Genomic DNA, 18,224 nt, shown 5'->3' with positions numbered 1-18,224 from the left:
GGTAATGATGGTCACTGCTGAGGGAAATGTTGTCCGGCCTTACATGTTTGAGCCGAACTCAGACCCCGAATCGGCGAGGACAGGAGACAACCAACCACCTCCTCAAACGCGCTTACAACAGGATTTTTCAGAATGGTAATTTTTTATTTACCTAAAAAATTACCGTAACAATTTCACCAGGGAGCCTCCCCCCTCCCTGGTGAAATTGTTACGGCGCGGGACGCGCCTTCCGGGAGGGGGGAGGCTGGTGCAGGAATGGGACACGGGGAATACCTCCAGGGCGGATCAGGCAGTCCAATCATGTCAGGCTTGTGTTCCCGTTGTGTTGTGTTTTCCTCCCTCAAGTTCTCCCTCATGTTTCCTTATGCCCATATTTAGTTCTTCCTGTTTCCTTTTCCTATTAAGTTTCATTAGTTCCAGGTGTTTCTCGTCATCCCATCATCTAGTCATGTGTATTTTTAGTGTTTCCTGTTTTGAGTTCGCTGTCTGGTATTGTATATGTTTACCTCCTCTGCTACATGTGTTTTCCTGGTTCCCTGAATGTAATTAAAGTCTCTTTGTTGATGTACTCCTGGTCTCCTCGTTCCTCGCTCTGCACTCCCTCACAGTAGCGAACGTGACACCCGTACAGTCTTGATCAAATGTGTGATGCTTTCCTGAACTTTTTTCTGAATAAAACACCTCATACCTATCAACACCATACCTCTGTTTCCACTACTGAACCTCTCTCTTTATGCCTTACTCACAGCCTCTCTAGTTTTGACTCTCTTGTCCCCACAGTGGTTGATGAGATAATCAGGCTGTATAATTCCTCTACTAGTCTTCTTGACACTGCACCTACCTCTTTACTGAAGAATTGCTTGACAGCTTTCTCACTACCCATCACTCATTTCATTAATACGTCAATGTAATCTGGAACTGTACCATCTAAGCTTAAGATTGCTGTTGTTACCCTGGTTCTTAAAAAGCATGGTCTTCATCCTTCATCCCCAAGTAGCTACAGATCTATTTCAAACCTCTCTTTTCTCTCTAAGATAGTAGAAAATGTTGTTGCCTCCCAGTTACAGGCCTATTTAACAGAGCACAACCTTTATGGGCCCTTTCACTCTGGCTTTTGTCCATTACACAGTACTGAAACAGCCCTGGTTAAGGTTCTTAATGATCTCCTTCTAGCTTCTGGAGCTCTTCTAGATTCTGGTGCTCTTAGCACTCTCCTTCTGCTAGACCTCAGCTCAGCTTTTGACACTGTTTGTCTTGTGATACTCCTGTCACGGCTTTCAGCAATTGGAATTTCTGGCACAGCCTTTGACTGGTTTTCCTCCTATCTGACAGGCAGGGAACAATTTGTTATAATACTAGAAGCACAAATCATCCACCAAATCCATCAGTTCTGGTGTACTTCAAGGTTCTGTCTTGGGCCCTCTTCTTTTCACTATTTATGTTACCAATTGGACAAATAATCAAATGGTATGGGGTTAACTTCCACTGTTATGCTGATGACATTCAGATTTATTTTAGCACATCGAGGAACTCAAGCTTTGACTGGAGGCAAATTACATTAAATTTAACTCCGGTCAAACTAAGGTAATACTGATTGGCTCTAAAGCTGTTGTATCTAAACTATCTGGTCAAATGATAGATTTGAATGGTGAGCTGATAATGCCCTCCATGACAGTTCAAAATCTTGTTCTCATTGATTTCACTTTCATTTAATAGTCTTATTGGAAAAGTGGTAAAGACAGGTTTATTCCACCTACGTAATATCTCTAATATTCAATCTTCTCTCAGACAGCAGGATGCTGAAACTGTTATACATGCCTTCGTCTCATCTCAGCTAGATTACTGTAACTCACTTCTTTATGGCCTTTCAGCTAAAAATATCAAATGATTACATTATGTTCGAAACTCTGCAGCCCGCTTGATCACTCACACAAGAAAGAACATGCACATTACTCCAATTCTCTATCACCTTCATTGGCTTCCGGTTTCCTTGCACATAAACTAATTCTCACTTGCAAAGCTCTCCATAACCTTGGTCCTACATATTTATCTCACTGACTTCAGCCTTATGCTCCTGTTCGCTCCTTACGATCTTCTAGTGCAGGATTGTTTGTCACCCCTAAGTTTAGTCTGGTGACTATGGGAGCCAGGTCTATTAGTGTTGTGGCTCCCTGGTTGTGGGATGCTCTTCCTCAAGACGTCTGTCAAGCATCCTCCCTTCTATCCTTCAAAAACCTCTTAAAAACATGATTTTTTTCTCTGAATATTACTCTTCAGTTCTCTGTCTGTAAATTGTACCTTGTTATGAATATGTTATTTATTTGAATCCCTCTTTGTATCTCTAACATAACTTTGTAAGCGACCTCTGTGTATTACTTTCAGCTTTTGCTATGTGTATTGTGTTTATTTGGCTCTGTTCCTTATTTGTCTCTATAAAGCGACCTTGGGTGTTGGAAAGGCACTATAAATTGTTATTATTATTATTATTGATGTCATAACTCAAGCCACTGGTGACACAACAAACTCCTCTCTGGTTATGTTGTTAACTGATGTTTGTTTGTATAGATCTGTCTGTTGGGATCCACTTTGGGAGCCAGGACCTCCAGTGTGTCTCACATGGAGGAGCAGATTCTGGGTCTTGAGGCAGAACTGGAAACCCAAACCAAAGCTTTAGAGTAGGTACATCGTTTCTACCATTTCATCCTCATCAAAAAATCTGATTCTTTTCTGACAGATATCTGGAGCAGCATGTTCTTGTTTCTTCAGGACTGCAGAGCAGAAGTTGGAAGAAAGTGAACAGACAGTGATGCAGAGTAACAGGCTGGTGGAGAAGCTCAGAGATGAGCTGAGAGTTGTTAAAGCCGAGTTAGCTGAAAGAACACGTCCGGGAAAACGGTACGAGATTAGTTATGCTATGGAAAACTTTAGACTAATCCATCCTGGGAGCAATAATCCCTTAAAGCTGGAATTTTCTCAAATTTACAAGAAGTCTTTTTGTAATTCCTGAAAGACCACAGCTTAAATTCTGAGAAAATGTTTCTTTCTAAGTGCTGAGCAGCAGAGAAACCAAGCACTTCGAAATGCAGAGAAGCTCACGGTTACCTTTAAAGAATACAAAGAGGATGTTTATGAAAAACTCAGGAAGGTAATTTAGCATAGGAATCATAAACTGACATAGGAATCATACTGTAATTACTTATTTTCCTGCTGTATGTATCATGCATGTCCTGCATTTGTTGGAGGTGTTGGAGAGTGAGGGCCAGCTGAAAGTTAGCCTGATGGAGTGTGACAGGGAGAGAGAGGAGCTAGAGAGGAAGTGTGCTGTGCTGGAGAGAGAGAAGGATGGTCTACGTCACAACATCTGGTAAGACCATGTGATATACTGATATAAACTATATACTGATTTGGGTTGTGGAGATATGAAGAACATTCATCAATGATGATTAATATATTGTCAATATGTATATATATATATATATATTTTTTTTTAAAGATTTTTAAAGATTAAAAAAAAAATGCTTATGCTCATCAAAGATACATTTATATGAACAAAAATACTGTAAATTGTAAAATATTTTTGAATAGTTTTCTATTTTAATATTTTATATTGTAACTTATTCCTTTGACTACAAAACTGAATTTTTTTAAATTATATGATGAATAGAAAGTTCAAAGGAACAAAATGTTTCTGAAATTAGGGCTGGGCGGTATGTCGAGTTTGTACGATATATCGATATATTTTTAATAGGCGATATGGTATGAGGCAATACCGCCTATATCGATATACAGTAGTTTGATACGAGCACATCTGAATAATGCATAGTCCAATTTGTCCTAAACATGAGACATGCTTTATATTAAGGGCTTTAAAATAACTGGTAAGATATAGTTAAGATGTATAGTTTAAAGCGGCTCGCCCAGTCAGATGCTCTGATAGACATATGTGCTGCGACAGAGAGGCTACATGCTCTGTTTAATGTGTTTGAGATTTTCCTCAGTGCATACCTTGCATTTCACAGGTATATTCTCCATCTGTAAATGTTAGAAAGTCATGGAAATATTTTGATTTTGCTGTCAGGAGCCTTTTGCATTCAATTCTCCGCTAAACTTCACAGACTTCTGTGAACGAGAGCTGCCGCGTGCATGTGCGCCAAACAGACAGAGCGCAATAGAATAGCAGTGCAATAATTGTATAATATGTAGAATTTTAAACCTACAAGTAAGTGTATTTTATGATAGCAGATAGCAGTAATGGGGTAATCAAAAATAAAATGCAATTAATCTGTGCTCTTGTTTATTTACTTTCATTTTTAGTTTAGTGAATTGAACTGCTGCCTTAAAAATAATTATTTTAGTTTTTAGATTGTAATGTTACAATGTTAGAATGTAATGTGATTTTTGCCCCTTTTTTGCACATAATGAATAGCATAGCCTACTTTCACTATATTTGTTTTCTTTGCCTTTAATATAAACATTGTTTTATTGGACAAAATTAGGCAGGATGTTAAAAAATATATATTATAAATATTGCCCTATTGCCCAGCCCTATCTGAAATAGAAATCTTTTGTAACAATAGAAATGTCTTTGCTGTCACTTTTTAACAATGTAATGTCTCCTTGCTGAACAAAAGTATTAATTTCTTAAAAATCTTACTGACCCTAAACTTTTGAATGCTAATGTATATTATATGGGTGCGTCTCAATCAGCTCCCTAGTCTGGGCACTGATCAGGGAGTTGGCCATTTTAAGGGCTGTCTCAATCGTGAAATCCTTCCAGTATACTGGAAAGTTTGTTCCGTGAAAAATCCCACAATGCACCGCAAAAACCAGGGAGCATCTGTGCTCACTTTGCTCCCTTACTGGATATTACAACACATTTATGAAGCACGAAACACAAACCACATGAGCCAACTCGATAAATATAATGATACGCGATAGAAGATTTGAAAAGACAAACCGTTTTCTTAGTATATTTCAACATAAACACACATCGCTAGACAGGTAATGATCACATCTAGTTAACATTTATAATTAATATTCGGCTGAAATGTTGTAAGAACAATGTGTTTAAAGAGAATAAAAAATTATATCAAAAAGAGTTTGGTCCTGCCTGTTGTTGATTAATTCCAGCAATATGTTCTACAATGTTGTCCGTTGACGTTGTACGTAGTCATGTCACCGGAAATTGAGTAATCACTGTCCCAATGTGCAGTGATCCAGGGAACTTACCAGAGACCAAATTCATGTACACGATATACTGATTCACGAGCTAGGGAGCTGATAGAGACGCACCCTATGTTAATTGACAACACTGACACAGACTTTTTTAGATCATTACTTCAGTATTTTAATTATAATTAAATGAGTATTTAAAATCACAATTTATACAGTAGATTTATAAGGGAAAGTGAATACCCTGCAAACATCATAATAATAATAATACCTCTCTGCTTTATATTTGCCGAATGAAATCCAATATTTGTTTTGTACTAACTTTGGGGTGCTGATTCCAAAAATTAAAGCTGATACACATATATAATTTGAGAAATAAACAAAATTGCATAAAATATTAAGATTTGGTTTCTGAAAATATATTTGGAATTTTTTTTATTGTTTTGTGCTGTATTGGCAATTTTTCCTCACAGTTTTAATGCATTTATGTTTAAACCGATCATTTGACCAGATTATTAGCTTCTAGACCAGGGGTGTCAACCTCAATTCCTGGAGGGCCGGAGCCCTGCAGAGTTTTGTTCCAACCCTGCTCCAACACACATACCATGTAGTTTTCAGATAAGCCTGAAGGACTTGATTAGTTGGATCAGATGTGTTGAAGGGTTGTAGGGTTGAACTCTGCAGGGCTCCGGCCCTCCAGGAATTGAGTTTGACACCCCATGTTCTAGATTGTTCTTGGAAAAGTTAAACTGCTCATGCTAGTTACTGCCATTTCTGATCTCTGATCAGTGAGCTGAAGGAGATTCATAGCCGCTCTGAGTCTCTCTCCACTGAGCATGTGCAGCTGCAGTCTCAGGTTTATCAGCTCTCAGATCAGCTGAAACAGCTGCAGAGGGAGATGGCTGAGAAGGAGGCTCAGCTGCAGGAGGTGGCAGGGCTGAGGAAAGAGAATGAGGACCTGCGGCTCCTCACGGCATGTCAGGAGCAGAGGGTGGCTCATGCCCACAGAGAGAAAGAACAGGACAGAGCTGAGCTGACCAGCCTAGAGAGCATACTGGACTTACTACATCTGAGAGAGGTGCTGGAATACACACACACACATCCTAAATAAAAGTAATTAAATTTTCTCCTCCCTGCAGACCTCCATCACAGAGAGATCCTCTCACTACCAGCAGCTCCACGACCAGCTACTGGACAAGGCTACACAGGCCACCTCCTTAGAGAAAGAGGTCAGTGACCCATCAAATTAGTATTTCCTGTACCAGAACAGTGTCACAGTAGTTTTGTAGGGTACCATGAAAATATTTGTATTGAATTGTCTATGCTGGCTGCATGTAAAAAATGTAAACTTGAATAAGTGAAAATAGAATCACAAACTTTTCACATGTGACATGAGTCTTGTATGGAGATACACATAATTCCAAGTAAATAGATTATGATCCACAAATAAATATAAAGAGATTAACAAAAATAAAAATTAATTACAATTAAAATAAATGAACATGAATTAAATTCACAAATAAATAAAATGAGATTTGCAAATAAGAAAACATATTCACAAATATCTTTTTATGTCACAAACACAACTTTGATTTGTGAATCGCGTCCTGTGCATTTGTGGATTGGTCCCCGTACATTTGTGAATGACTTTCTGTGCATTTGTGGATTTTGAAACATTTCTAGCGTCAAGACGCTTTAAATCCACAAATGTCCCATGGACTCCACCCACCGTCTACTCAAGCCAATCAGATAACAGCCACATTTCGCTAACCAATCGTAGCACGTTCTCGCTATAGCCAATCACGTTTTGCTTTACAGTTAGGGTGGGATCAGATTTATTTTGCACCCCTGTGGAACTGCTTTCTGTGGATACTACGTTCAGATTGGTCTGTAGTGCTGTTTGTGTGGTTAAAAAAAAAAAACTGTTTCCAAAAAACTGTTGGAGTGTAAGGCTTCTTTATATTTTCATCAGGATCAGTTAATGAGGAAAAACTCAGGATTATACACAACTTATGATCATTCACAGATTCCAAGCATGATCAATAACACCCTTGTGATGCGTCCAAAGCAAATAGAAATCATTATAATCAGCAATACTGTCTACACTGGACGAGGCGCGACAATGAAGGACAAATGGTTTGCACATTTGCTTTGATGCGTATAGTTGCAGTTACTGGTGTTGCATCGTAGCGCGACAGGGAACGGGGTAGACAGGGCTTAAGATATGGGACAATGTCTTATACAACCTTTTAAAGCACAATCGCGGTGACAAATATAGGGCATAATAACACATATAATATCAAATATGGTATAATACCAAAATGACCATCTTGGTACCAGCCTCAGAATTACTGCAGCGTGTACTGGGGATTTGTGAGTAGACAATGTAAATAAAAACTGCATTTACTTTGGATGCTGTTAAGTAACTTTTACATTCAAAACTAGTAAGTCTGATTCATATGAAATATTGTTTGCGTGATCAAGTGATTTATCCAATAAATATCTTTTGTCTTACATTTATATGCATTTATATTCAACACACCTGCTCCACATTTAAAAAAGAACCCATGTATATTTTTTCCTGCCCAATCAATGGCAATAACTTTGTAGTACTTTAGGCATTTTAACTTATTACACAAACTCACATGTATCATGAGGTTGAATCCAGTTATTTATTAGTCAGTTAGCCTACTTATTGACGCTTTTCTTTCCATCTTGAATAACATGAGACTTCCATAACCCATTCGTATACAGTATAGCGTTGTTCCCATAGCGAGAACATGCTACGATTGGTCAGCGAAGTGTGGCTGTTATATGATTGTCTTTTGGGTGGACAGTGGGTGGAGTCCACGCATTTGTGAATTTGTCAGCGTCTTGACACCAGAAATGTTTCAAATCCACAAATGCACAGAAAGCCATTCACAAATGTACGGGGAGCGATTCACAAATTCATGCAGCGATCTACAAATGCAAAGGGCGCAATTCACAAATCAATGCCAGGCAAAGTTATGTTTGTGACATAAAAAGATATCTGTGAATATGTTTTTTATTTGCAAATCTCATTCTATTAATTTGCCAATATGTTTAATCTTTTGTTAATTTCTTTACATTTATTTCTTTATTTCATCTATTTATTTGGATTTATGCAACAATTCTATCTCCATATTCATACTTGATAAAACAGTTAAGTCATGTAATTAATTTATAATAAAAAATGATAGAATGTTATCTGTTTTTATAACATTTTGACTGTATATAGTATTATAGAAGTCAAATTTCTGTACCAGGAAGTGATATGTTAATGAACAACTTGTTAAACAGTTAAATACTCATTAAAGATTAACTAATAAAACATATGCAATGGCATGTACTACAGTTCAAAGTTTTGGGGAAGAATACGCTTTAATTCATAATGAAATTAAAATGGAAACGCAACTTTCATTTTGTGCCGACATTAATACTTTTATTAAGTAAGGATGCTTTAAATCAGGGGTGCCCAAACTCAGTCCTGGAGGGCCAGAGTCCTGCAGAGTTTAGATCCAACTTGCCTCAACACACCTGCCACGAAGTTTCTAGTATGTCTAGTAAGAGCTTGAATTAGTTGGTTCAGGTGTGTCTGATTGGGGTTGGAGCAAAACTCTGCAGGACACCGGCCCTCCAGGACCAAGTTTGGGCAGCCCTTCTTTAAATTGATTAAATGTGACAGTATTTTAAATTATATTATATAGTAAAGTTGTTTATTGAAAAAATGATTGAAATTGTAAGAATAATATTATAGTACTTATTATTATATACATGTGTATAAATATATAAATGTGTTTCAAGGTCACTGCTTAGTCCTATTTAAAGTTATCCTTACAGGAATTTTGTGCCGACATTAATACTTTTATTAAGTAAGGATGCTTTAAATCAGGGGTGCCCAAACTCAGTCCTGGAGGGCCAGAGTCCTGCAGAGTTTAGATCCAACTTGCCTCAACACACCTGCCACGAAGTTTCTAGTATGTCTAGTAAGAGCTTGAATTAGTTGGTTCAGGTGTGTCTGATTGGGGTTGGAGCAAAACTCTGCAGGACACCGGCCCTCCAGGACCAAGTTTGGGCAGCCCTTCTTTAAATTGATTAAATGTGACAGTATTTTAAATTATATTATATAGTAAAGAAAATCTTATGATTTATTTAAACATTTTAGAAACAAAGAAACATTTCAAAGGAAAACTTTGTTATTGAAAAAATGATTGAAATTGTAAGAATAATATTATAGTACTTATTATTATATACATGTGTATAAATATATAAATGTGTTTCAAGGTCACTGCTTAGTCCTATTTAAAGTTATCCTTACAGGAGTACAAGGGCAGTTTTTTAAGCATATTTCATAAATTAATTGTATTCTGAAGCACAGTATAAAAAACGTAAATGAGATATTTGAAAAAGAACTCTGATCAAAATTAGAGAACACTTACAGATACCTCCAAGTTATTGGTGTTAATCTGGCACCTGGTGCTAATTTCGATAATTATATGACAAACCTTTTTAAAGGTGCACTAAGCAATATTTGAAAAATATATTTGACGTGTCGGACTGAGTCCCAAAACATTCTTGCTGCCAATCAGCAGTAAGGGGTGTGTCTAGTAATGATAGGGACTATAGATAGTGAGAGATGACAGATAAAAAAAAGAGGAAAATTTAAGAGGAACAAAACATTAAAAAGAAGGGTTAAGATCAGGCAAGAAGTAGGACCCCAATAAATATTGGAGCAGCTTTCCAGTGGTGGAGAGAACTCAAGGAGCGGGAAGGCCTGGAATTGGATGCAGAGGTTGCTTTGTTTCTTTTTGATAGGTGAATTACGTTGATTTTGCTTTGTTTCACACAACTAATCTGTGTTGGCTTTTGCTTGAATATGATTGGCCGGCAGGCATAGCAGATTCCACCATCGTCGCTGCCAGGGTTGTGTATGTACGTGTGGGGGCAGAGACTAGATATCAAAACAGGGGCGAGGTCCTGTTGGGGTATGGGTGTGTTTGTTTTGGTGCTTTCAAATATAAACATCATTTGGCAAAATTCACTTAGTGCACTAACTGGCAGCATTCCTCTAATTTTCACTGAGATTGCAAGATGGCGGGCCGCTCTGAGGTGACTGAAACCCTGCAACAGGAGGCAGTCCAGATGAATTCCAAAGGGATGACCCTTTCAGCCATTGCAAGAGTAGCTGGTCATTCCAAATCTAAATCGAAGTGTCATGCATTGGGGGATATTTTGTGCAGTAGGAGTTGGGCCTCTTATACAGCTACATGGCAGGGTGAATGCAAATGTTTATCAGAACCTCCTTCAGCAACATGCAGTACCTTCCCTGCAAGCATCTCCCAATCAGCCTGCAATTTTCATGCAAGACAATGCCCCCGTCATACTGCAAAATGGATAAAGCAGCTCCTTGAAACTAAGAACATTGAAATAATGAAATGGCCGGCCCAGAGTCCCGATCTAAACCCAACTGAAAATCTCTGGAATATCCTTGGCAACAAAGTTATGGCTAAGAAACCCACTACAGTTACCGAGCTATGGAAGAGACTGGAAGAAGAGTGGACTAAGATCACACCAGTGCAGTGTGAGAAACTAGTGATATCCTGTCGCTGCAAATGTGCTGAAGTCATTCAAAGCAGGGGCCTCTACAATTCCTATTAATTTTTTACAGCTGTAAAATTGTTGTTGTATTCTTCTTTCGTGCTACAGTGGTTACTGTTCTCTAATTTATTAGTTATTTTGTCAAACATGTTAGTATAACAGTGGTATACCCACAGCTAATATTCCTTCAAATTTTCAGCGATGAAGATGAAAAATATTTCAGAAAATGTTTTACTTTATTTTTTAAGTATTTATAGATTGTTCTTTAATTTTGATCTCCACTGTATACAGTATATATTGTATGTGCGTGTGTGTGTTTACACTTAAATCACTCATTGTATCTAGGTGAACAAAATATTCAAGTTGAAAATCTGTACTTGTATACATTGTATAGTCAATGGAAGCCATATTAACCAATTGAGAACTGGATTCAAAATCACACAGAAAATCAAAGTAAAAAATTTAAATTACAGGCTGATTGAAATTTTTTAAATTTCATCACAGCAACTAATAATGTAAGTCAGTAGTGTGCATTGCCCCGACATGTCTGTATGCACTCCCTATGTCTGGGCATGTTCCTGATGAGATGACGGATGGTGTCCTGGGGGGGTCTCCTGCCAGACCTGGATCAGGGCATCAGTGAGCTTCAGGGATATCGACCTGTCCAGTTAGGAAGCATAAGTGAGTGTGAATCAGTTTCTCCTGCTTTGGTGCAAATGAAAGTGACAACATGTGTGTTAGAGAGGCAACAGCAGGACAACCCCTTAAAAGGGATTTAGAGACTAATTTGTCTCTAGTTTTGTGATTTGTTAGGGTCTTGTCACTCCTTGTAGCATGAGGCAGTACCTGCAACCCAATCAGGTTGCACAGGTAGACCAACTCCTTCAGGATGGCACAACCATGCGTAATGTCGCAAGGAGGTTTGGTGTGTCTCCCAGAACAGTTTCAAGAGCATGGAAGAGATACAGGGAGACGGGCCGTTACATGAGGAGAACTGGACAGGGTCATAGAAGGGCAACATCCCAGCAGCAAGGATGTATCTGCTCCTTTGTGCAAGGATTAACAGGAGGAGCACTGCAGAGCCCTCCAAAATTGCCTCCAGCAGGCTACTGGTGTGCATGTTTCTGACCAAATGGCATCCATGAGAGTGATGATGATCATACATGTACGTGGTTTTGTGCAGCTTGTCAGTGAACAACGGCTCTGTGTAGTAAATGCTGCTCCATGTGAAAGCACGCATGTGATGGAGATTTACCGCTGATTACAGAACCGGCTTTACTGACAATATGCGCATTAAATATTGCATGCGATTTATCGTGCAGCCCTAGAACCAATGAACTCTTATGAACTACCTTACATGGTATAAGACTGTGACATGCACAAATAGATGAGGAGTTGATCCTTGTCCAAAACTGCCTCCCATATTCCTTGGTCTTTTTCAATATTATGGTCTGAAGACCAGCCGGTGTGCAAAGTGTCAACAGATAAAATTGAGCCTTTAGTGAAAATGTCAGAATGGAGGCCCTGATCCCTCCAATAGGCATATGCACCATCCAGAATAGAGGAGTAGAACAAATGATTAAAATCCTTGGGGGAACACAGGGATAATTGTCCAGTTTTTTAGAATGAATCCACAGTAGTGTGGAGCGTATATTCACAGCCCAGTAATACAATTAGTGAGGGCCAAACCACCCATATTCTTTGGTTTTTGCAGGATTCTTTTTTGGATCCCTGAAGTCTTACCATTCCATATGAATTGAGAATTAGAGCTATCCAATAAAAACAGGGATACATTGAAAAGCATATTAGAAAAACATTATTTTTTAATTTTTTATTTATCGTAATAATAGTTCACAGTATTACTGCTTTTGCTGTAACTTTGATCAAATAAATGCAGCCTTCGTGACCAGAAGAGACATTTAAAAAATCTTATCAACCCGAAAATGTTATCATTAGTTTACCTTTCGAGTATTTCCCTCCAATTACCTATTGTTTTGAATTTTCTAGAAGTGTATTAACTCAATCTAACTGAACAAAAATTCTGTTCATTAGCTAAAAAAGAAGAGTTTGCATGTGACTGTCTTGGAGAAACAGCTGCAGGAGAAGATTGCTTCTTATTCACAGGCTGTAATGAAGACCAGCCAGCTTGAACAAGACCTTCTGGTAACATATATACACATATACACACACACACACATACAGTGGGGCAAAAAAGTATTTAGTCAGCCACCAATTGTGCAAGTTCTCCCACTTAAAAAGATGAGAGAGGCCTGTAATTTTCATCATAGGTATACCTCAACTATGAGAGACAAAATGAGAAAAAAAAATCCAGAAAATCACATTGTAGGATTTTTAAAGAATTAATTGGTAAATTCCTCTGTAAAATAAGTATTTGGTCACCTACAAACAAGCAAGATTTCTGGCTCTCACAGACCTGTAACTTCTTCTTTAAGAGGCTCCTCTGTCCTCCACTCGTTACCTGTATTAATGGCATCTGTTTGAACTTGTTATCAGTATAAAAGACACCTGTCCACAACCTCAAACAGCCACACTCCAAACTCCACCATGGCCAAGACCAAAGAGCTGTCAAAAGACACCAGAAACAAAATTGTAGACCTGCACCAGGCCGGGAAGACTGAATCTGCAATAGGTAAGCAGCTTGGTGTGAAGAAATCAACTGTGGGAGCAATTATGTGATGAAAGTCGAGTCGAAGTCGACTAGTCGCTGATGATGTCATTAATGAACAAATAAGTCTGGAGCCGTGACAAACACCTTGTGCACAGCTATGGCATATGACACAGCGCTGCCCACATGGCTATTGCTCCTATAACAGCTCATTTTTATCAGTTAATTTGTCTTTGGGTCGTTATATTTCACAGTTCACAGATTTCTGCTCGTTCTAAATCAGATGCAGATAAAGTAGCACAGTAAAGATTACATTCATATGAATGCATTAGTGAGAGCGATTGCGTGTGTGAATTAATTCTACTTGGCAGCGTCTCTCTACTAGTAGTGAAGCTGTGGGATTTAGTTATTAAGAAATATATGCTTGAACTTTTCAGTTTCTAAGCTATTTTATTGAGACATCACAGAACAGTGTTGACAATACATTTCCGCGCTGAATGATTCTGTGCGAGATGATGTGTGCGTGATGTACGAGCTACTGTCTGTAGCCTATGTGTGTGCGTTACAGTGCAGCAGCACATTAGATTAGAATGGCGATTAACTTACCTACCTGTACAATAAGCTGTTCAAAACGTGCATTCTCTTGTTCAGTTTCGAGCATCCAGTAATGTAATCACACATGTCTTGTGGCGCGCTTTCAGAGTATGCATTTATTTGTCATTTTAACTGTTTGGAAACAGAGCGTAAATGTGGAAGTCCTTCAAAGATTTCTTATCTTGTTGCGCCCTCTATAGGACCAGCGACTAGTCGACGTCAAGCTTAAAGCATCATGGCAGAGTATTGAAGTCGACTAGTCGGTGCAACTCCTAATATATATACACATACACACACAAAAGCAAATAATGATTTCAAGATAAAACTGCAAATCTATACTGTTCTGTGTATCTGTGTTAAATTAGGAAAAGGCTAGCAGTATTCAGCACTACCAGTCAGTTTTGAACAAGAAACAGAGGGGATATCAGCAGACTATAGAGAAAGTCAAGACGACACAGTCACACAAATGCAAAGAACTGGAGGATAGAATTGAGGTGGTATGTATGCATTTGTGCATTTAGTAATTATATTGCACTTGTTAAAAAAATGTTAACACAGTGTATGTGTGTGTGTGTTTCAGCTACAGTTGTCTCTGGCTCAGAAACAGACTGAACTTGAGGAGCTAGAACAAAATGTGACTGATCTTCACACAGAGAAGCAGCAGTCACAGCAGAGAGCTGCTCTTCTACAGGTCGTTATAGATAAGCTCACTGAGGTTGGATCTCGCTTTTTATGCATACTCATTCCATGGATACAGTGGGCTTCCAAAATCTGAGACTACATTGAAAATCTGAATTGATCCGAATTCAATGATAGGCTATCCTACCTGCCTTATGTTTTTGCCTACCTGCGCGCAGCCAATAGCAAGAGTTTGGGGTGTGGCTACTGTAGCAGGCTAAGCTAGAGGGTGTTTAGCCAGTGTGGAAAAATAAGAAGATTCCTTTACATAACAGAAGTAAAATTCGAACATTTTCCAAAATACACAGAGACCGACAACGGGGTAAAACAGGGTTAAACATTGGCAGTGTTTTTGCAAGATGGAGGAATTTGATGGAATGTTTGGGTTTCAATCAATATGACACACTTGCAGAGTTGCATATCAACAGGTTAGCTAAACTTCAAGGGGTGTTTGCAAAGGTTTGAAAACATGCTTTATATTTGTAGTTCTGCTGGATGACACTAGTAGTGCAGATACGGCCTACCCTACATTTAAATGAAGATAACATTTTTTGACTATTACTTGGTCAGTAATCAAATAAAATTTGTGATATTTATCATGTGACTCTTTCTATAGACATTCAGATGTTCTTGCTTCCATTGAAGCACAAGATGCTGTTTGCAGGTTTTACACATTTTATTAAATTTAAAAGAAGCCAAAAATAAGCATTTTTACTCTTCTCAGACTTTTGGACTCCACTGAAACATTAACAGTGTGAAAGATGCGAGTTTGTGTAAATCGCTCACTGAGTATGTCTTTGTTCCTTGGACAGGATTTTGAGGCAAAATATAAATGCAGTGAAGAGACACTTAGAAATGTTGAAGAGCAAGCTGCTGACTCCGCTTCAAAGGTGAGACTGACTAACAGGATTTTTGTTTTGTTTGTCTGCTCAACACTGTAAACAGAACAGGGAGTTTGCTATGACATTGCTTTGTCTAAAGCAGTGGTTATCACCCTTTTTGACCCAAACACCCCCATTGTCCAACACAATATACTGGCAGTGTAGATATTTAAAATTACCTAATCATGGTTCATACTTGTTGAGGGAAAAAAATGTCTCCGCTTACATCTTGATTATATATATTCCAACATTTGCTAATACATTTCTTAAAAGCTGTATCTGTTAATATTATTTAATTGTCCCAAATTAACATGAACTAACAATAAACAATTGTATTTTTATTAACTAATGTTAAATAAATACTGTTACAAATGTATTACTCATTGTTAACTTATTCATTAAGGAATGTTAACTAATGGGACCTTATTGTAGAGCAGGGTTGCCCAATCCTGTTTCTAGTGTCAAGTAATCATTCTGTCCTCAAAGCAGAAAGTAGCAGCCAATAAGTACATACTTTGATTAATATGCAGCTGTTGAGAAGGATTTTATAGGACAAAAACTCATGAGATTTATTGTTTTATTGCACCAGACTTGGTTAGGACACGGTAGTAATTTCTGTATTGATCTTTTTAGGTTAGGAACCTGCAGACCGAACTGTCCTCCTGTAAAGAGGAGCTGAGTCATTACATCCAGCAGATGGAGGAGGTGAAGAAACATCATGATAGACAACTGGAGCTGAAGAACAGTGAGGTCAGTCACTAGATCTAGGCACTTCCTTTTCCTGTCTGCCTGGGGAACATTATTTGAATGACAGTAAGTAACTCCTGTTGGTAATGAATCGCTTATGTTTATCAGCTGTCACAGCTGCAGGAAGAGCTGAAGAGGAAATGTGTGGCTTATCAGAGCTCCAGTGAGGAGAACCTGCTAAAAACTGCGTTTTAATATCGATACGGCGGTGGAAAGCGTGCGAATTATGACCCATATGGCTTTCCATACTACTGCAGCACTCTATCCAGAACCAGCACACCATGTTGCAGGAGAGCACGTTACGCATCGCACAGCTGGAGGAGAGCCAGAGTCAGCTGCAGAGCCAGGTACACACACCTGGCTGTGGAAAAACCAGAAAACATCAGGGAGTTTAAAACTGGTGTTTCTCAGGCCTAGAAAAGTTGTGGAAAATTGATCATTGAGTGCAGTTTTTCCTTGATGCTTTGATGTATTTCTAAATGAAACAAGATGTCTGGGCATCGCCCATTTTTTAAATAGCCAGCAGCGTTTAGTTTATTATAGCCTGGCAAAGCCGCATTTGACAATTTGTGACAGCCACAGTTGTATTAAGTCTAAAAGATTCTCCCTTTAGATTTAATGTCAAACTGCTACTACAGAAAAAAAAGCCTGTGATAATATTTAGTAATTGTTAGTATGTGTAGTTTGAAAAGCTTGTAATTTTTGCTGGTGCACGGCACTGGTGTGAACTCTTCTTCTTGTCTTTGTTATTTATAATGCTGACACCTAACAATTCACAATGTTTGCTGTCCTCCATAGAGCTTTAAAATTCAGCATTCTTTGTAGAATTCAAATGGGTCAGATACATGTTGTGGTCTATGCCGCCTTGTGTATATGATCCGCTCTGTGCGATCCTGTCTCTGGACTTAAGCACACAGTGTACACTGCGGAGGTTTGTGTGACACTGACACGAAACCAGACTTTATTCGCCCCAAAGGAAAGAATATTTACACTGTAACACTTGCTTAGAGATATCCTTAAGGCTAAGATATTCATACTAAAAGCAGCAAAACTTTATTTTATGAGAACTTCAACATCTTAAGTCAATTTCCGTAATGAATATACTTTATTTATTTTTCCTGATCTATATATTGCTCTTGAATTGAGTCTTATTTGTGTGCAATTTGTTCTTTTTAGTCAGATGTTTTCAGTTGGTTCTTCTTAATGAACTGATAAAAATCAGTAAATACTTTTTAAAAGTTGGCTATCCAGTAATTACAAACAACTGTAAAATTAATTGAAATTCACTGGTTGGGAATGCTAACATACACACTTAAACTTATATTGATGAAGATTTGCCATAGAATTCAATTGCTTTCAAATTTATCATAAAAACTATGCTAAATATTGAGCAGGGATGAAATGTCACTTTCTGACTTACTGGAAAGATAGCATCCTATCATAGTACTATGCTTGAATACACTGAGCTCTTCAGAATGACTTTAAGAGGTGTGTCCCAATACTTTTGTCCATATTGTGTATATCATTTTATGTTTTCATTTTAATAGTACCCGTGACTATCCACATATCTAGGTGTGCTTGTTGCATAATAAAATAAGACAGTGAGCTATATTATATTACACACGCTCAACAGACCTTCATATTTAGGTCACATTGTTAGGTTTCACATTTATCTATATATTATATATCACATATATAATTTTGATATGATAATTTTTGCATATTCAGTATTCATTCTCCTGATCAGTGTTATTTTTAAATGTCATCCTTATTAATACCTGATCAATAAATAATAGAGTCATTCATGTTTTTGAAGATATGTATAGCTGTGCCTAAGGGTTGTTCTGCTCCAGCACAAAACAAGCTTCTTTTCCAGTAAAAAACACTTTGTACTGAACCTCCAAGAA

At 38.0% G+C, this 18,224-nt stretch overlaps 1 protein-coding gene across 1 annotated transcript in view; it reads left to right on the top strand.

Annotated features, from left to right (window-relative positions):
- Positions 1 to 18,224, top strand: part of LOC107568077 (coiled-coil domain-containing protein 18-like) — a 33,397-nt gene that overhangs the window by 4,193 nt on the left and 10,980 nt on the right. The window contains 13 exon segments of the mRNA XM_016253918.1: positions 2,566 to 2,675; positions 2,767 to 2,895; positions 3,049 to 3,145; positions 3,243 to 3,364; positions 5,962 to 6,265; positions 6,312 to 6,401; positions 12,844 to 12,954; positions 14,377 to 14,508; positions 14,592 to 14,726; positions 15,502 to 15,579; positions 16,204 to 16,320; positions 16,426 to 16,503; positions 16,575 to 16,664. Of these exon segments, the coding sequence (XP_016109404.1) occupies positions 2,566 to 2,675; positions 2,767 to 2,895; positions 3,049 to 3,145; positions 3,243 to 3,364; positions 5,962 to 6,265; positions 6,312 to 6,401; positions 12,844 to 12,954; positions 14,377 to 14,508; positions 14,592 to 14,726; positions 15,502 to 15,579; positions 16,204 to 16,320; positions 16,426 to 16,503; positions 16,575 to 16,664 (1,593 nt within the window).

This window comes from Sinocyclocheilus grahami, unplaced genomic scaffold (genome assembly GCF_001515645.1).
Source record: "Sinocyclocheilus grahami isolate Dianchi unplaced genomic scaffold, SAMN03320097.WGS_v1.1 scaffold1212.1, whole genome shotgun sequence".
In the NCBI taxonomy this organism is placed as follows: Eukaryota; Metazoa; Chordata; class Actinopteri; order Cypriniformes; family Cyprinidae; genus Sinocyclocheilus; species Sinocyclocheilus grahami.
Note: the sequence above shows the minus strand (reverse complement) of the source record. Positions and strands in the feature narration are given on the sequence as shown.